This window comes from Argentina anserina, chromosome 1, assembly GCF_933775445.1.
Source record: "Argentina anserina chromosome 1, drPotAnse1.1, whole genome shotgun sequence".
NCBI lineage: Eukaryota > Viridiplantae > Streptophyta > Magnoliopsida > Rosales > Rosaceae > Argentina > Argentina anserina.
In genome coordinates, this window is record NC_065872.1 from 4,637,308 (window position 1) to 4,658,573 (window position 21,266).

Here is a 21,266-nt window from a genome sequence, read left to right on the forward strand (position 1 = left end):
TGATCTAGAAAATATATTTTGATATATGTGTGTTATGTTATATAATTTTTTTTAATAAGTGGTGGTTATTTACCAGTGTTTGCTTCTTCTGAATCTCCAGTTTAGTTTTGCACTGATAGAAACGACCAATCAAATTCGAGGTATTGCTTTTCATTTTCTCAATTCATGATTTCATCACATAGGCTTTGCATATCATCTCCAAATAATTCTCACCATTTGAATGTCGGATTTGAGAATAGTTATTAGATTTGCCATGCACACACATGTTTGATTTTACTAATGCTCACATTCAAGGATGAGGAATTCATCTGGTGATTTTCATTTGTTATTTCTTCATGTTAGATTTCTGATCAGACTAATTACATATGGCAAGAGTACCGACGATGTGTTGTCAGGAATTCTTTGTAGATTGTGTGTAAAATGTTTGAAGAGATTTCATTGTGTCTACACAATCTTGGTATGCTCTAACTGGGCACCCAAAAGTTTTGTGACCAAACACCTACACTTCCACAGCAGACAGAACAAGATTACTCGTGCTTACTTGTTTGCTCTCACATTGGAATTAAGTCGTTATAGGTATGAGTTGCCAATTGAACGGAAAGAAACTTACTTCAGCTTGGTCAATTTAGATGAAACCACATATGATATTGTTTCTTTTGATGGGGTAAAGATTTCAGATAATTTAGAGCAAGAAAAGAAGTTTCCGAATTATTGGTATGAAGATATAACGATTTTTGGTCCACGTAAAGGGATATATTGCCTGCGTGAATATTCTCGTGCTCACGGGGATGTACTTGCGCTAGTGAATTTTTCGTTGAGAGAATTCAAGCTAATTCCAAAACCAGGAGAATCGATATTTTGGCACATAGGTTTTCTATCAGCAGTTTTTGTCGAAATTTGATCCTAAAACCAATGACTACAAGGTGTTTTTCTACAAAAAATGCGAACGGCAGGTTGCAATATATCATGCAAGTTCTAATTCATGGAGAAAGCTACGTGATCCCTTGCTTGGTCATGTTGAACCATATATATGCTTATGTTGATTGTATTACTGATACCTGTGTCAATGGAAATGTTCACTGGTAGTATGTACGTCCTCGCAAACTCGATCATTTTCTCCATCACTACTTCACAAGACCTGCAACTTTGCACAAATTGTTAAAGAGTAACTCTCATAATATTGCATCCAAAATGATCAATTCTTCGTCTTAAAAAAAATATATATGTACATTCTTAAATGGTCTTATGTTAAGTAAAAGTCATTAATGGGTTGTCATATGTCTACAAATTTAACGAGTTAGTATTATCGAGATAAACATGATAAATACTCATAACCGGAATTATTATCGCAAATTGAACAATCATTTGTTTGTGCATGATAGTAAGTGAGGATATCAGGAAATCTGGGCATGGGTTGGTTGGTGAGGAGAAAGGCAAAGGGCCACATTGGACATTAGAAAGCATATCATGTGAGGAAGGGAGATTCATAAGCTCTCTCTCTCTCTCTCTCTCTCTCTCGTTATTAGAATTCCATCTCTCTAAAAATTAAAAAAGGAAATTAGGCAAAAAAGAAAAGAAAAGAAAAAGGTCGTAGAGGAGAACAGTTATGGTGGGAGCAGTGATGCTAGCTGAATACCGTTGGACGTCGACCATGATCCACTGGGAAAACAACAGACACACGTGTCACCCATCCCAATGTGGACACTCAGATATTGCTATTACTGCTACCGATGTGGGCTCACTGTTGTTAGTCCAGAGTCAGACCGGTAGTCGACCCCTACTCTCACCTCACGGAAGAGTTGTATAACAAAATGCGTTTTTTTTTTAATTTACAAAGCACTATGTAATTTTTGTTTATGTACTTTAACTTTTTTTAGAATGTAGGGGATTAATGCTATAGTCACGTAACTTGCATGCCAATCTCATACCTTCATGGTCTGACGATAAAATTTCGTACCCACATATCTGATCCACCACATCTCAACCTTTGCAACACAAAAAGAAATCATATTTACCCACAGAACAAATAAATAATTAACCCTTATAGTTGGAATTTATCAGACTGAGTTTGATCCAGATTATGACTTTAAATTATCAAATAATCTGACTAAGATGTTTGATGAATCAACTTATTTCATAAATTCACGAACTCCAATATAATTTTTAGACAAATTATAAAAATTATAAAAATGAGTTTTTAAAAAATACTGTTAATTAAACACAGATTTTTTCAATAACACCTCGTAACCAAACTAAACCTCAATGGCATTGGCCGGTTTTCTGACTAGATGGCTAGATATCCGCATACAATCCATAGATGGACATAATTTGGAGCTAGAGTAAAAAAAAAAAAATTTCTTTTTACCAACAAAATTCTCATTATCATAAACTGACGTGACCCAAACTAGTCATGGTAAATTCAGTTTCATTAAAAGCAAGCAAGTAACAACTCACCACTACTGAATTCCAACACAAACAAATTCACCCTCCCCTAGTTTTACCCGCGCAACCCCCAAAACCCATGGGCCCCACGTCGACAAGTGTACAACTGGTGAACAGCCTAAACGGCGTTTACACAGACAGCATCACGGGGTGGCAGTTTCGTAATTCGCAGTGATAGAGATGACTAGATCTCAACCCCGTTTTCGTTTGATAACCGATCAGTCATCAATAAGTCGCAATCGTTTCACGCGATATATATGGCATATGCACACCCCCAAAATAAATATCATTAATTGATCAAAAAAAATATATATATATATCATTATTTTCCTGGCAAAAACGAAATTATAAAATCCCCAGATCAAAAATCATAAACTGAAATTCTGAAATCCGCCAAACAAGGATTAGAGAGAGAGAGAGAGAAGGACATGGCGAAATAGCTGGATTTCTGAGAGGAGCCGCCGCCACCAGCACCACCGAGTTTGAATTTACCTAACTACCCCTACTCACTCCTCCACTGACACTCACTCCCCTCTGCCCTTTTCCAGACTCCAATGGCGGAGTCGGTGGACCAAGTGGTGGAGGAGATTATGAGAATCCACAGATCCCTCCCTCCGCGGCCGACCGTCGACGAGGTGGAGGCGGCGGAGGCGCTGATTGAGAATGTGGACAAGGAGGACCAGGCCAGGCTCGACGCCATTGCTAAGCAGACCAAGAGCCACAACGTCTCCGAAGAGCTCTTCATGGTGCTGCAGGAGATGCAGAAGAACATGGTCTACTTCCACAGCCGCGAGCAGAAGCAGGAGGCCTTGAAGTTGCTCGATCTTGAACACCTCCACCAGTTGTTCGACGACTACATCCAGCGCGCCTCCACCTGCGTCTCGTCGTCGTCGTCGAATTCCATTCCCAAGGCGGTGGTGAAGCCTCCGCCGCCGGATTCGGCTTACGTGTACCGCTCCGACAGACAAGTCGGTAAGGTGAAGGCTATGGTGAGCAGAGACGACAGTTACGTGACCAGCAAGGCCAAGAAGAGCTTCTACGCCGACGGAATTGGGCCTGGGCCGGCCACGCCGCAGATTGCCGACTCGTCTCTCAAGTCCGGCCTCGCTCTTGCTTCATCTGGAGGTGTGTGTGTGTCTAATCCTGTAATTTCACATATGAGTTTTGGATTTGATTTTAGAGTTTTAGTGCTGTGGTTAATTATGCAATATGGCTTTGATTTGTGATTGGATTAGGTCAAGAGGGTGAGAAATTGAGTCTAATTAAGCTAGCGAGTCTAATCGAAGTCTTGGCCAAGAAAGGAACTAAGGAGGTTAATCTTCAAAACAAGCTGAATGACCAAATTGAGTGGCTGCCGGATTCGATAGGGAAGCTTTCAAGTTTGCTCACTCTTGATTTGTCCGAAAATCGGCTTTTGGTCCTGCCATCCACCATTGGGGGACTTTTGTCCCTGACGAAATTGGATTTGCATTCCAACAGGCTGGCTGAGCTGCCGGACACTATTGGAGATCTGTTTAGCCTTGTCCATCTTGACCTTAGGGCGAATAATTTGGCGTCCCTGCCGGCTACATTTGGTCGATTGGTGCGGCTTGAGGAGCTGGACTTGAGCTCGAATAGGCTCGCTGTGCTTCCTGACACAGTTGGGTCGCTTGCTAGTCTTAAGATATTGAATGTCGAGACCAATGAGATTGATGAGATTCCGCATAGCATTGGTCATTGCACGAAACTCAGAGAGCTCCGTGCTGATTATAACAAGCTTAAAGCACTTCCAGAAGCTGTGGGAAAGATTGAGACACTGGAGATTTTGTCCGTGCGTTACAATAACATCAAGCAGCTGCCCACGACCATGTCATCCCTACTGAGCTTGAGGGAACTGAATGTGAGTTTCAATGAGCTTGAGTCGGTGCCTGAGAGCTTATGTTTTGCCACCTCACTGGTCAAGATGAATGTAGGAAATAATTTTGCTGATATGCGGTCGCTGCCAAGGTCCATTGGGAACCTCGAGATGCTTGAAGAGTTGGATATCAGCAATAATCAGATACGGGTTCTTCCGGACTCTTTCAGGATGCTCACACGACTACGTGTTCTACGTGTAGAGGAAAACCCTCTTGAAGTGCCTCCTAGAAGTATAGCTGAGAAGGGAGCTCAAGTAAGTTTCCTAAGCTGTGTTTACTTTGTGTAGCTTTGGTCTACAAGCTAATAATGGTTTCTTTGTGCAACATCCTAGGCTGTTGTCCAATACATGGCAGAGCTTGTCGAGAAGAGAGAAGTTAAAGTACAACCAACTAAGCAAAAAAAGAGTTGGGCTCAAATCTGCTTCGGCTCAAAGTCAAACAAAAGAAAGCGGAATGATGTAGATTATGTGAAAGCCTGATTGATTACAGAATTGCTGATAAGTGACATGACAATTTCAATCAAGTAAGCAGTTGAATCAATGCTTTTCTAGTTCACTTATATGCTATAAACTTATCATTCATACACATATATATCCAGTATAAGTTGATAACTGTGATTGGTATCACTTTCAAACTTCCGTGGTAGCACCACCCCTTCCTCACTTTGGGACATAGTTATTCTGGCTCGGTGAGCCTGTATGGTTGAAGACTTGAAGTTATCATAGCTGTTTTGTCCAGTTTGATGTGGTTGTAGACCTGTAGTAACATTCCTCACCACTCATACATTTTTGTTATCATTGTTTTTCTAACAGGTATACCAGGCAACCAGCTGTTAGCAGGCTAGATGATTTCAGAGACTAAATCAACCCTCATGCTCTTATGGTTTGGGTGGGTTTCGAAAATTGCTCCATTGACTCTTGCATACCAAATTGTATATCGTTGTCTCCCCTGTTATTGTTACATTTTTGTTTTCATCCATCTGTATTCCAATTGTCCTTCGAGTCAAATGAGGCGTACAATTCAGCCGGCGTATAGGAGAAAAGGAAAGACACTGTACTCTGTATATCACCTCCCTTGTTCATGATAAAATCTCATTGTATCCCCCTCTCTACCACTTGTAATAGAATTTGTTTTGCATCGAAATAGAACCTACCTCATTGATGTTGTCTGGTAAATATTTATAGAGTTGACTTTGATGGGATCTTGGTACCAGAACCCTTGACCTATCAATATGGTGAAGGGATCTCTGATCTAAGCTTCTATTCCAGACGTTAGAATATCCCCTGCAATACTGCTTCTGAAAATCCAGGTGGTTTTCTGATTCTTAATAGCTAGTTGACTTGAATCTCTTATCTGAATAAAACCCCTCTAAATTATCACTGCTTCAGTTACTGCCTTAAATGTACTGGTCAAGCAGCCAAGATCAGTACCATCTCACATCACCTTAGAGGCTTACACCCTAAACTCGACACCGGCTTTCAAGCTCCTCTAACCGGTTCCCAGAAGAGTGAAAGGCTATTCGGGGCAATCGAGCATTCGACAAGAACAGTTGAAGTGTATCCCTCAAAGCATGGCACTGTGCTTATAGTCCAAGTGCTTTAACAAAAAGCACATGGAAGTTTCCATCCGTTTAGATGGGTACACTCAACAAACTAGCACAAGACTTGTTTCTGCTCAAATGTTGAGACAGAAACAAAACCCCTAGAGTGTTAATCCCCTACAAATTAAGAAAAAGGCAATCCAATCCCAACTAAAAATTAGCAACCCCATCAAGGCCATCACATGCATTTCCTCACTCACTTCTTTACAGCTCATCCATCTAGGTTGGAAATTTTGAGAACCCAGCTTCTAGGAAGGTCGACTCAAGCAAAGCATATGAGACCTACCAAGCATGGAAAGGACCGGTGGTGGACCGGCGGCGGGGGTGGTGACCCGATAGATTTCTCAGGTGGGTGGTTGGCATTTCGGCAATACTAGTAGAATCTGGCATTTGTCAATTTAGAAGATGAGGTGGTGGCGGCTTTAGTGCATGTTACATAACATATACTCTTGTTGGCTTTGTTGAGATATAAGGGAACAACAGCTCTACAATGCAATATCCTGCACCCAACCTATGCATGAGTCAAACGACCAAAGGGGTTCAAGTCTATTTAATTCGATTTAAGGGGGGTTTTGGCTAGTTCTGGCTTAGCTCTCTGCCCATGTGAAGCAGCTGTGGCCAATTCATAGAAAATCTTATCTTGGAACTTTAAACCAAGAGACCCATCTCAGATATTTCTTCAACTTCACATAATGACCCAGAAGTTATATTCACAACTTCTATTTCTAGGTATATGTCATATCTTTCACAAGAAGATTGTGAGAGAAAGAGGCATGAGGAGGACATTTTTCTAGATCAAAGAGGTCAGAATGATCTCAAATGCTATCTTTGGCGCACACTTGAGGTTGTCTATGTCATATTTTTCTCATCTATTCGTCTTATGTTATCAAGATTGTTACAGAAAGACGTATTCACTCTTTCCTACTTCAAATATTTTCTCTAACTTGAAATTCATATGGCTGCTGAGGTTAAAATAATCCCATTGCCATCATTGGGGCACTTGAGAATGTATGGTTTTAATATGTTAGAGTTAATATTATATGTTTTTGGGGTAAAATTTCAAAACTAAAGTGTTATCGTGGCTTGTCTGTTTCATTTGTTTGGTAACTGTCAACATTATGAACAAGATCAATTAAAGAAGCAAATATCTACAAGATCCTCCATCCAGAATACTAACATCAATGCTATTATATTATCTGTTTGCCATGATCCTCTCTTGATCCACCGCCCACAACCGCCAAGCTAGGTCACCAACTGATCCGCTGCAAACTCCCGTCTGATAGTCACGTCAAAGGACGCGCCGTCGGACGAAGACTTAAGCTTTTTTCCAACCCTAGGGCGTTTTGGTTTTCTTAGAGCGCTGAAAGACTTTTAGATCTAAAAAGCTGACTTCATTTTCATGAAACCTTAATTAAAGAAATAGGTGAAATGATATGGGAAATCACATAAGTGGATATAACTAATTATTTACATTCAGTTGATATTATTGAAGATCGAGAATTCGAAACGTACTTAACTCATCAATCATCATCTACGTACGTGTCTCACTAGTTAAGCATGTTGTTTTTTTCTTAATGATTGAAATTAATATATATTTACATTCTTTTGGCGCACGTGTTTTGTTTATAGGTTATTTGACTTCTAGATCGTTTAACTAAAAAGTTCGTGAGAATATACGAATTAACTTATAAACGACTACAACATATAATGAGTTCACAAAATAACACATGTCAACAAATTCAATCAATCTAGAATGATGACAAAAAGCGCAACAATTTATCGCCAAAATCTCGTTGATCGATATAGTACCATATCCAGATTTTCACTTACTAAGTTTAGGTTGTGAACCGGAGCATTTTTTTGTGATTAAATTGAATTAAAAGAGCAAAATGATGAACAAAAATTACAAAGTGATTATTGATATATAACAGTAAAGTAAACTTTGGATTTGCCAGTGAACGAGAGCTCATAGGGGTAGAGTTGTAAACTAACTAGATATTTTCGAGGAGATAATGAAAAATTAGGGAGTGAGAAGGAATATTTATCGTAACACAGGAAGTAGCAGAAGTAATTAAAACACAGAAGTAACGCTTTCTTCGTTTCAAAATTCAATGTAACATACAACACTATATGCTGGTCATCTGTTAAGCAAAATGCCAAATCTGGATTAAATCTGAGTCATACTTTCCAAGTTTCCATATCAACGTGTGGATTGCATGCACTCGCTTTACCATGCATAGTCATACTTCTGGGTTCCTAACCATTCTTTTCATGTGAGCCTCCATCAATTAATCTCAATCGACAGTTTCGGTCAAAACAAAGTTTGAAAGAACAGAATGATGAGTACCATACATAATTAGATACACAGATTATAGGATTAGTACGTTATAAGCATTTTGTTCAAACTGAAACCGTATGCAAACTTTTTGTCCGAATTCTTTCAAAGTGAATAGGCATTTTGTTCTTTAGTTTCAAGTGCATGATGAGTACACACACAGATTATAGGATTAGTACGATATATATATATATATATATACATGCATGTATGCTATGTTCTAATATCTCTTATATAACAAATGAAAATAATATTCGAAAATAATAATATCACCTCCATCATCACCCTGATGATCGATAACAATATTCTCAAAGTACGTTCTTAATTTGTAATTATATATAATAATTTCTCGATAATTATTTCATTTAATCATCAGTTCATTGCTGCTACAAAGGTATATGGAACCAAAGTTGCTGCACTTAAATTAATTAAACACACAGATTGAGGAAGCTCGAAAGAACAACACGCTAGACTACACGAACTAATGTTATTACAAGTAGCTAAATCTGTAACCAGTCTTATCATGGGGCGCTCTAAAATTATAACTAAATCAGAACTTCATAAGTTCATTACAGATAGAGTTATATGCATGCAGCTACATGAGCTACATCGCACACAAATGCAAATTAAGGACTTTTTTTTTTGGTTAAAACAAATTAAGGACTAATGCATGTTGAACTACAGAAAAAAAACCATTGAAATTCTGAAAGACCAATCAATAAAACTAAAACAAACAAGAAGATAAATTAATGTTATACGGCGAGGACATTATCAGAGTGAGAGGTCCAGGTCAACTTCATCGTCGACATTGCCATAATCACCACCGTTGTGGGAAACTACTGGGACCTGCTCATATTCAACCATGACATTAGCTTCTGGCGTGGCCAATATCCAGCTCATATGCCCAGGCTTAATAGCAGGATCATCCCTATAAACACTGAGATTTACATCATTGTCACCCTTACCAGCGTTTGACGAACTACCCCTTTCACTAACCATGGGGAATAATGGCGTCTCTACGGGGAATAACTTCAATGTCTCTGGCATCTTCCACGAAGCAGTCCACATAAGAGGAGCAGGGATTGCAGGAGCGGACACAAGAGGAGGCGGAGACCAAGCAAGACGTACTGGCGTAGGAGGAGTAGACAAAAGAGCAGCCGAGACGGGAAGAGCCACCACAAGAGGAGCTATCACGACAGGAACTGAAGCAACGGAAGTTGGCATCGGTTGAGCTGACATATGAGGATCCGGCACTGGAGGACTTGAAGTAAGTAAAGGCAACTATTGGAATCATTGATGTAGTAGGCAAAGCTGGGATAAAAATGTCATTTGGGCTAATTTTACTACAACTTTAGTCGAAGGCAAAATTTTTTTTTTCAAACTTTATAATATGGAGTATATGAAGTTCATATAATAAAAAGTCAATTAAACTTAAATATTTCTACAATTCCCTATAATTTTAAGTTCATAACTAACTAACAAAGCAAAATAAATAAATACTCAATCTCTCATTCGGCAATTCTCTAACATAACACCAAATTTCCAATAATTCCAAATCGATAGTTTAACTAACAAACTCATATACCAACACTAATTCCCTATAATCTTAACAAACCAAATAAAATACTCAATCTATGATCATAATCTATTCAGTCATTCAGTAAGATAGTAATAAGACTAACACACTAACACTCAATTTTAATATAATCATATTTCAAATTTCCAATAATATCAGTTTAACCAACAAAGTGAACAAACCCATATACTCACCAAATTTTAGAATCTAATAATTTCATAATCAGTATCCGATTCAATTTTAAAAAAAACTTAGAGGAGAACTGGAGAAGAGCTAAACATGTGAGTTCTACAATAGAACGGTAGAAGTGTAGATGAAAGCATAGAGAGCTTTGGGCGGTCGGGCCTTTTGCAGCGCAGCGGTAGGGAGTGGCGGCAACAGATTTGAACGATTTAGAAGAAGAGTAGTCGAGTAGAGGAAAAAGCTGAAGAATAGAAGAAAGACGTTTGAGAGAGACTGAGAGATACCTCGTGCAATCGATTGGTTTAATTTCTCTCTTTTTTTAATAGAGGGTTGAGTTTTTTTTTCTGGGCTGAAATCTCACTTGAGCTCCAGCCCAGTCAAGCATGGGCTAGATCCGCCCCTCGACAGAGCTGTAGGGCAAGGACTCAGGGGTTGTGCAGGTAGTGATGCAGGGGTGCAGGGAAGTGCTGCGGGGTCTGTAGTTGTATAGTCATTATGTGATTAGCCTCTTTACGAAAGCTCTTTCCTCTGCACAATTTGATCGTATGTTGTCCAAGCTCGGATCAATAGCTTCTCTCGATCAAGCTTAAGGGGGAATATTGAAGTTTCAAAGGAAGTATCAAGGTCTAAGTGAATTATGCAGAGGGTAGGCATGGTACATGATTTGCAGGCTGCAGTTGTTGTTGTCGTTTTCTCTAGTTCATGTCGTTCCGAGTTATACAAGAGGTGGTCGTTTGCATCTCTCTATGTCGTTTGAGTGCATTTTAGTGCATATAATGCACAACATGGGGTTGTTGACTTCCTCTCCTTCTTACACGTCTCTTATCTCCTTTCCCATTCTTTTTGGTTTTGTACATGCTTAGATTTGACAAGTAGCTGTTGTACTTAGTCTTTGTCATAGTCTTGTAAAGCTAAGTAGGTTATAGTCGTTAGTTTAGACTTTTCCTCTTTCTTTTTGCTATATATGCAGCAGCTGCCTTGTAATTTTTAGTGAGAAATACATTCATATTTTCACTGAGTTCATAGCTCTCTAAAATTCAACAGCAACGGATGAGAGACGATCTCTCTAAAACTCAACAGCAACGGATGAGAGACGATCGCATATTTTGGTGAGAATTGAAATGAGAGGAATCCGGACAATCAGTTCTTTCAGTTTTCTTAGAGAAATTCATAATTTTGAACTTATATTCATGTTTTTATTTTTCTTTCATAATTCTTATAAGAAAATCTCAAACAAATTAAAGTAAATCACGTTTATAAGTTATGAATCTCTCAATTAGCTTAAATGCCATATTTCTAATTTTCTATCCTTCATCCAAACACACTGTAAAGTGTAAACCATATATATGCATGGTGCAAGTTTGCTCTAAAATTTTAACAACCTAAACATAGAAAAAAGACAAGTTTGTTGAATCGAAATTATTATTTATGTTCTGCCTCAGTCAAGTGAACCTTGGACAAAGTCCCTTGTAGTCGATCATAGTTGAATATGGGCTGTGTTCCCGATCTGGTGATGTTATTCTCAGACGAGCTTCTCACGAGGCGAAGCTGAGCTGGTGGTGATCGGCTGCGATTTCGGGTCCCCATGATCGGTTCACTTGAGGATCTCAACCTTTTGGGAAGAGGCTGAGGTTGATGCTGGTTTTGCATCACAGCTGGAGCAGCAGAAGAAGAACCAACCGATGTTCGGACGGTGGCTGTGGGGGTTTTCGGGCTTGCCGAAGGAGAGAAAGGAGTTGCACTGGAAGAATGGTAATTATGGAGGCTGGTTTAGCTAGGTTCAGGTGTTCTCTTCCTTATGAGCACCTATTTAATAAGGCAAAGTTTAGACAAGGTTATAATCATGCCACAAATTTACAAGAAAACCATAGAAAATTCTAATATACATCAATATATATTATACATCAATGTATATTATACATCTCATATCCGACGGTCGATATTATTTTATGAGTATGGTCAGAAAAATAATATCCGTTATCAACCGTCGAATGTAAAATGTATAATAGATTAACCCGAAAACCATGAGATAAAAGATGCTCGGGTCCACTAAAACTAGAGGAGGTTTCAACACTCTACATGCAATATTACAAAAAAAACACCTCTCAGATGATGACCGAAAACCTCCCTGATTTAATTTTAACAGTTTTCCTAGTGACCAATTGTATGAACTAGCTAGGTCAATCTCTATCTTACAATACTTGAATATCCGAGAAAAAAAGGATGAAATAAGAAATTGATAAAAAAAAAATCTTGTTACTGTGCATTGCTTATCGTAAGTCGACCGACTATAAAAACATGGTATTTTTGATAATGTAAATTATTACTTTAAAGTGTTGTTGACATCATTAATGTATCAGCATCAGATTCATGACTGCGTTCGAAGTATTTGTTTAAATTTGGATGTTTGATCATCCATCTACTTAATAACGGAAGGTCAGTTGGAAAAATTACACACGTACAACTATGTATGTGGACAACAAAAAATAATGATTCCGATCTTAAAGATCAAACACGAAAACATAATGGTGGGCAAACTCAAATCAACGAAAGATGAGTGCTAAAGCGTCATAATATGACGCTAAATCCGGCGCTGCAATCATACGAGACATGTCATGTCTCATTGTCACATCAACAATTAAAATTATATAAAAATATCATTTAAATGAAAACACAATCATATCTTTGTTAATCCAACGGTTCTAAATTATTATAAAAATATATATATTTTTGTTTTTTTATCATTTTTTTTTCATCACAATAATACTTCTAAAATATAATTTAAAAAATTAAAATTTATGAAAATATGCTTGAAATATGTGTGTGCACGCGCGAAATATATATATATATATATATATGCACAAAATATATTTTCAAAATATATATATATGTATAAAATATATTTATTTTAAAATTTCAGATGATGTAAGGTAACTACAACATTTATATTTAGATGAAAACTTTTAATAAGATTCTTTTGGTTTCTTTTTGAAAAGAATATTCTTTTGTTCGGGTATAATCGATTTAAGAGGATATGTAAGGTAACAAATATTATTTTTTCTAGAGTATACATATTTTAATTACTACCATATTTAATGCAATTATGTCGATGATATCTTTCTAGTGACAAATATGTCAAGATTCATGACTTTTTTATTTAATTAATTTATATTTATGATTAATATAATTAATTAATACAATTACCATATAGACACCCCACACACACATATATACATATATCGGCCGCGCACACACATACACATATATATCTATATATTTCAAGCATATTTTGTATAAATCGTATTTTTATTACATTTTAAAAGCATTTTGAAAAAATAAATGATACAATTTTTTTATAATAATTTAGAAATGTTTGATTAGTAAAGATATGATTGTCTTTTCATTCAAAAATAACATTTTGTGATTATTGTAATTACTGACATGACAATGTGACGTGACATGTCACGTGAGATTGCGGCGCCGGATCTGGCGTCATATTATGGTGCTAAAACATTTTTCATCAGGAAAATTATGCAATGTGCACTCAATTTATTGTGGCAAAACCTCGTTGTTCGCATGATCGCATGATCGCATCGGACATGAATCTTCAACTACGTACTTGTAATGTAAAAATGAATTTTGCATTAGGCTATGGAATGTATATGACACCAAACTTAAGTAGAACTGCAAAATAATGACCAGCATTCAGCAAGTAGAAAATTATACTACATATTGATAACAAAATTAATATATAGAACGGGACAGGATCAATTAACACAATAGTAGTATATGGGGAAGAAGAGATATTAGTGGTAAAAGAGGCATATAAATAATGGGGTGACGCATATTCCTAAAAGAGATTAAGCGACCTGCAACAGACCTGAAAATCGATCATAAAATATACAATGTCACGTATACTACGTATAAAAAATTAGTAAACCAAACAAATAAAAATAAATTTATTAAAACAACAAGGTTTAGGAGGACGAAATATCACTGAAACTGGTCGTCTGTACATATATCTTGATCAATTTTGCTTGAAACTGGTAAAAGTAGCGCCTTTGCCCTGTGTCAGCATTAGAATTGTCCGGAGCCCGAAGGGGAGGGTTCTGGGGAATCTGGGCCTCTTGAACGGGCTGTTGAGGCTGCACCGGCACCTCGGTTACCGGTGGTCTCAACTGCACCGGAGCCTCGGTTCTGGATGATTGAACATGCACAGCTGCCTCGGTTCTCTGCCTTTTCGGCTGAGGCCTTGGAGTTTGGCTCGGCCGACGTTGCCTCCTGTTAGAAGAAGGTCCGGCTGATGAGGGCTGGGAAGCGTTGGTGAGGTTGATAGAATGGCTAGGGTCCATGTTGGTGAAGAGGAATGGAAAGGAATCGGAAATAAGGACAGTGATTAAGAAGCAAGGTAGTTGCAGGGAGTGAGCTTAAGCTACTGAGCTAGAGAGAAGAGACCTGCTGACTGCTAGCTGGGGTGGTGCATCTTCCTTACGAGTCATGGCGGCAACTTATAGCTCCAGTCCTGCTGAGGAATTTACCAAAATACTCAGCATAAACCTTCACACGTGGCATGGGACCGAGTAAATCTTGGATTTGGCCGTCATTTTAGAGCAATGACCGAAACTATCCTTCTGTTGTCTTAGTCACTAAAATGGGGGTTTGTCTACTATACAGGCATACACCTTCATCGGACGGTGAATAGAGCGGAAAAATGTTAATGCTCGTAGTGTGGTGATCTGAATGTGTGGTGGATGCAGCTGTTGTATGTTATACAACAACGCACCTTAGAATTTTCTTGATAAATTTTGAATAATAACTATTTTTTAGTATTCAAATTGATTAATAACATTTGTTTATGAAATAGTTGAAAAATAACCATATGTAGAGCTAAAATACCATGAGTATCCCTGTTCTTCTTCTTCGTCTTTCCCTAAATCTCATATCCTTTGACCTTTTTTTTTAAAGATCGAAGATCTCATATCCTTTGATGAATGAATAAAACCATAAACATGTACACTAGAAAAAGAATAGATAAGAATACGGTTTATGGCCTCTGAATACCTTTTGTTTTAAAGAATTGATAAGAATACGATTTTATGGCTTCTGAATACCTTTTGTTTTTCATTTCGATAATTGCATTTTGCTTCTTCTTGTTTCTAAAAAGCCATTCTCCAGGTAAAGGGAATTGAGTTTTGCATCTCCTTACTTTGTTTCACTTCTTCCGTCAAACTCACCTTCTTTTTTAATAAATAAATAAAAAATACTCAACCCTCTCATGAGCTTTAGTTGGAGTCAAAGATCAAATCATGAAAATGGAGGTGGTCGATGTTCACTTAAACATAGAAGTTGGGGACATATATAGATATCAGAAGTTTGATTGTTTTCAAAGATTGATCACAAGTTTTATTGTTTTGAAACATAGATTAGAAGTTGGGGGATCAAATTAAAATAGAAGTGGAATCAAACAGTGCTAATAGGTGGAATCAGCAGCAGCGTACCCTATAATTTTCCCTAAAATAGTATATTATTGCATTATATATATATGTAAAAGATATGGATTATGTTGGAAATGTAATAGGTGGATAGAATGCTCAATTTGGCACCATGTCAAAGTAGTTATGCGATTTAATCATACGTATGGTGAGTTTGTTAGGAAATATATTAATCCGTAAGTGTATGCCAGCGAGATCAATTTCGTAAGTTTATTAATTGAGATGATTTTCATGCAACGTGCGTACTTTAAATTTTTAATATCAAACCAATCACGTCCCGCAGGGTACATGATTTCTTGATGCATTAAATTAAGGTTCGAATTGGTATAGTACAAGTGTTTCCATAATAATTAGATAATTGATGTATTTCGTAATTAATTACTTACAAGTAGTTCGGTGAATAGGCTAAGCGTGCAGTTATTGCCACCCCACCAACTCCTTTATTCACTCCACAAAGATTTAAATTACTGAAAATACTATATTATTCAAGTACAAAATGACTATTAAGTACATAAATTTTTAAAAATACATAATAAATTAATCATATGTATACAAAAAATACTTAATTTGTCATGAAATATTAATTCCCCCCATCTAAAAATATTTCTCTCTTATTGATTAATTTTTTTATTTTTTATGTTCGATATTGATACGTAATTCGTTATTCAAATCATAAATCATTACTATTAATTTAATAATATTTTTATAATACACGGTGAACATTACAAATAAAAATTCTAACACCAAAATCAATCTTTTTTCATTGCTCCAAATTGATAATCTACAAATTTTTTTCCACAACTCAAAGTTGTTAATCTATGATTTTTTTAGAATTTATATTAGATAAATACTAGATTTTTTCCTAGAAAATATATATATATAATTAAGGAAGAAATATATGAATCAGATTATGATTCTATTTAGAAACTGTATCATTCATTTTATATTGGTGTAAATTAATTGAAAGATTGTCTCTAAATATTATCTTTATCAATTTGATATATTATATATGGACAATTTTGGTAAAAAAAGTGAAATAAGTAAATTTAATGTTAAATTTAAAATGTGTGGTGAAGTAAATAGAAGTGGTGAACGTACAAAATAGATAGTGAGATGCCAATAGCTGTACCATATACTAAACATTCATCACAAGTAGTCTCGAGTCTAATCGAAGTGGATTAAAGGTGCTAAGCAGCTTTAATTTGGACAAAGTTTAATTATTTCGATCACGTAGTTCGTTAGATAGACTATTAGACTTAACACACATAATTTCGAAATGGCACAATATGTAATCATGAGTTTTATCATAGAAAAGTGAATGTACCAAGCAACTTTCTACAGAAAAACTATTAAAACCAATTACATTCTCAGAACATGATATTATCTCAATAGTATATGTAGTTGAAATCCTATTGGTAGTGAGAATATCTAACATATATTAAAGAATAAAAATGACAGAAGAAAATTGGAAGGGTAGTACGGTAAGTATGTATTTTCATCTTTTTAGGTTAAAGGACATGATTATGTGAGGAAAGAAATGGAGTCATGTGGAGAGCCAGGAGAGGTTAGGCTGATTTGTAGGTAGGTTGAGAGTCAAATACTCAAATTTGTTTAGCAAAATTGCAAATATAATAAAATGCAAAATTAATTTCACATAAGCATAATGGGGGAAATGACATAAATGTTAGTAAGGCCCATATGTATTCGTCTCGTCTATGTAATTATGCGCATTGTGGTGCATATCTAAAATATTAAAACGAAATGCTAGATATGGGTTAAATGCGAAATTATGGAAAATGTTTTTTCATGTGACAACTCTGGTTTGTAAAGTTTTGAATATGCAGAGGATAATTAAGATTATTTTTTTGTTTGGAAAGAGGATAAGATTGTTTGAAAATCTCACGTGTGGTTACCATTAGCACAACCCCCTCTGGCCTCTATTAGGATCCACCACTGAGGCCTTCACTGTTTAACTGCCGGAGGCCGCCACAAGCGGCTGTGCTCTCACTGCACTAAAATCGGCACCTTTTTTTTCTCAAGTTACGGCAAACTGTGCTAACACTAGTCTATTAAGACAAACAAAGTTACGGCAAATTGTGCTCATACTATCGGTCTACTAAGACAGACTAAATTATTAGATTAAATGGATGTTACTTTCTTAGCCTCTATGGATGGAAACTTACATGGTCTTATTGATTGTTTCACCTTCTAACATTACCCGGTATTAGAGGAGTTAGGTGTTTTAACACTTGCCACTGTTTCAGCGTAAGAAGAGGGCTTCATGATGTTGTGTGATTCAAGAGTCATATTAGGAGATATCATTCAAAAGATCACTTCTTTCTCAGATGTCTGAGGAACAGAGATGTTAGAATCCATTGTTTCTATCTGTTCTTGATAGGTAAAGTTTTACCATTCAAGAAAGTGGGTTTGTTTTGGCAAAATTATTTACTAGACATTTCATTAGATGAACAAGTACCTATGAACAGACTCTGCTGATCACTAACTAATCTATGTATGTGCCTTGTGAAGTTTTGATGCAACCAAGTCCGAGACTTTCTGTCTTCCTCAACAGAGTTTAAAACATGTGGGGGGCTGTTCCTGTAGCCATTGCTGCTGCAATTGGAAACTTGTTACAAGGTTGGGACAATGCAACCATTGCAGGTAACTTCTGGATCCTTAATACTTCCATAGACTGATAGACCATTTTCAGTTTTTACAAATCAATGAAATCATCGCTAGGGTTTACCACAATATAACGAGTTCAAACCAGATGATCGATGAACAAGTATAATTGCACATTAATATGCATTTAGATGATAAACCCATAGACTTCAGTCACTTCACTAAATATTGATGTCATCGGTATATGCAGGGGCTGTTCTTTATATTAAAAAGGAATTTAAATTGGAAACTCAACCAACAATTGAAGGGTTGATCGTAGCAATGTCACTGATCGGAGCCACAGTGATCACAACATTTTCAGGGCCAGTATCAGACTCGCTTGGAAGGCGTCCCATGCTGATAATCTCATCAGTTCTATATTTTCTCAGTGGTTTGGTAATGCTATGGGCACCCAATGTGTATGTGCTTCTCTTGGCAAGGCTGCTAGATGGTTTTGGGATTGGACTAGCTGTTACTCTTGTGCCGGTCTACATTTCCGAGACAGCCCCACCGGACATCAGAGGACTACTAAACACTCTCCCCCAGTTTACTGGCTCCGGTGGGATGTTCTTTTCCTACTGCATGGTGTTTTCAATGTCATTGAAGGAATCACCCAGTTGGAGATTAATGCTTGGAGTTCTTTCAATCCCATCGTTGGTTTATTTCGCATTGACTGTGCTTTATCTGCCTGAGTCTCCAAGGTGGTTAGTTAGTAAAGGGAGAATGGCCGAGGCTAAGCAGGTTTTACAAAAACTGCGTGGCAGGGAAGATGTTCAAGGTGCATAAACACTTTATTTAAGAATTTAGAGTAGTGTACTTTAGGGGGTTACAATCATTGTTGATGTGTTTTTTTCCCTTGTGCTAATATATCAGGCTTCATCGATTGATATGCTGCAGGTGAGTTGGCTTTGCTGTTGGAGGGTCTTGGAGTTGGAGGGGATACATCATTAGAAGAGTACATAATTGGTCCGGCCAATGATCCAGATGGCCGTGAAGAAGCTCTAGAGAAGGATCAAATAAGGCTATATGGACCGGAGGACGGACGAGCCTCATTAATTGCGAGATCAGTCACCGGACAAGCCAATTTCGGCTTGGTGTCACGCCAAGGAAGCATGCTGAATCCAAATGCGCCTTATGTGGATCCTCTTGTGAACCTATTTGGTAGTGTTCATGAGAAGCTTTTACCTGAGAACACAGCAAGTATGCGCAGCCTCCTCAATTTGCCTAATATGGGGAGCTTACTAAATGTGGCACCACCAGCTGAGCACACCCAAGACAAAGCTGATCATTGGGATTTGGAACATGGAGATGGTGTCGCAGCCGGGACTGATTTTGAGGACAATGCTAGAAAGCCATTGCTTTCAGGTAGACATACAGCTAGTATGGCAAATGACATGCTTCCCGGAAAATCTATCAACTTGACCAGCTTCTTGGGTGGCATGAAGAGGCGAAATAGCCTCCTTATGCCGGGAGCTGGTGGTGAAGCAGTTAGTAGGATGGACATTGGTGGTGGCTGGCAGTTGGCTTATAAGTACTCGGAGCGAGTTGGCAAAGATGGGAAGAAGACAGAAGAGTACCAAAGGGTGTATTTGCACCAGGAGGGTGCACTAGATCAGTCTCGCCATGGCTCTATGATTGGTACAATTCGCGGTGGCTCTATGCTTTCAGTTGCTGGTGGTGGTGATACTCCTCAGGAAGGTGAATATTTTCAGGCTTCTGCTCTTGTTAGCCAACCTTCTATTATTACAAAAAATCATATGAGGGGGGATGGACCTCCAATACTTGATCAAGAAAGTGCTGTCCAACGATCCAGTTGGTCTGATGTTTTGGAACCCGGAGTCAAGCGTGCATTGTTTGTAGGCGTATCAATACAAATTCTTCAGCAGGTACTTACATTTCCTGTTGTGCCTAGGAAATGTAATATATACTCAAACTTGATTAGATTTGTCTCAATTTGCAGTTCTCTGGCATAAATGGGGTTCTTTACTACACTCCTCAAATTCTTGAGCAAGCTGGAGTTGCAGTTCTCTTATCAAATTTGGGCCTTAGTTCTACCTCGGCTTCTATTCTCATAAGTGGTCTCACAACCCTTTTGATGCTCCCATCTATAGGCCTTGCCATGAGGCTAATGGATGTCGCGGGCAGAAGGTGAGTCTATGATCAGTTCTTGCAAGAGGATAGTCTCCGGAAACTCTTGTTCTCTTGATTCAGTATATATTCTAATTCTCTTCTTGCAGGTCACTCTTGCTAGGCACATTACCTATATTAACAGGAACGCTTCTAGTACTAATTTTTGGCCAACTTGTCAACATGGGCTCTGTTGTAAATGCCACAATTTCCACCATAAGTGTGGTGCTCTACTTTTGCACCTTTGTCATGGGTTTCGGACCAATTCCCAACATTCTTTGCTCAGAGATCTTCCCAACTAGAGTTCGAGGATTCTGCATTGCGATATGTGCCCTCACGTTTTGGATAGGAGACATCATTGTCACTTACACACTGCCTATTTTGCTCACTTCTATTGGTCTCGCTGGAGTCTTTGCCATCTATGCTGTTGTGTGCACCATTTCTTGGGTGTTTGTTTTCTTAAAGGTTCCTGAAACAAAGGGAATGCCCTTAGAAGTCATATCTGAGTTCTTTGCTGTTGGTGCAAAGCAGGCTGAGATTGCAGAAAGAATTAGTTCTTAATTCATTGTTTTTATTTTTCTGAATTTCGATATTGTTTATAGGTTTGAGAAAAGTAGGCACAATAAAACCAAATTCCAATGGATTCTTGTAAAATGGTTGTGTGAACATTAGCCCCTGCTATGTTATCAAAGACAGTTCGTGTATATAATCTTTGATATACATACTAGTCAGAAGAATTTTGGCTCTCCGTTTCAAAGTTATTTTAGGTAGGGACAATGTCACTCCAATTTATCTCGTTGAGTTGGAGTACTTGTATACTTTTATTTCTGTGCTCAGGAGATGGGGTGTTAAATATTAAGATTAAAATGTCAGCATCCAGATATTGAATTCATGAGTGTAAAGATCAGTTGGAGCTACATCAGCACCTATTTATCTTTGGTGAGAAGATTCACCA

The 21,266-nt window shown here is 37.6% G+C and overlaps 2 protein-coding genes and 1 pseudogene across 3 annotated transcripts; all 3 read left to right on the top strand.

Annotated features, from left to right (window-relative positions):
- The first annotated feature begins 295 nt into the window (after positions 1–295).
- LOC126794383 (uncharacterized) lies at positions 296–1,086 on the top strand (annotated as a pseudogene).
- Positions 1,087–2,864: 1,778 nt separating this feature from the next.
- On the top strand, positions 2,865–5,538 carry LOC126785073 (plant intracellular Ras-group-related LRR protein 4-like). The gene is made up of 4 exons (XM_050510662.1): positions 2,865–3,567; positions 3,678–4,591; positions 4,670–4,860; positions 5,150–5,538. Exons 1-3 carry the CDS (start codon positions 2,997–2,999, stop codon positions 4,814–4,816), a joined length of 1,632 nt encoding a protein of 543 aa, XP_050366619.1. The 5' UTR covers positions 2,865–2,996; the 3' UTR covers positions 4,817–4,860; positions 5,150–5,538.
- Positions 5,539–18,105: 12,567 nt separating this feature from the next.
- On the top strand, positions 18,106–20,872 carry LOC126790141 (monosaccharide-sensing protein 2-like). 2 transcript variants are annotated; one of them, XM_050516296.1, is made up of 6 exons: positions 18,106–18,184; positions 18,396–18,962; positions 19,082–19,822; positions 19,853–20,070; positions 20,145–20,332; positions 20,422–20,872. In XM_050516296.1, the coding sequence occupies exons 1-6, from the start codon at positions 18,106–18,108 to the stop codon at positions 20,870–20,872; spliced, it is 2,244 nt and encodes a 747-aa protein (XP_050372253.1). The 2 variants fall into 2 exon arrangements, with proteins under 2 accessions (XP_050372253.1, XP_050372246.1); XM_050516289.1 differs by having other exon boundaries at positions 19,082–20,070.
- Positions 20,873–21,266: the final 394 nt, after the last annotated feature.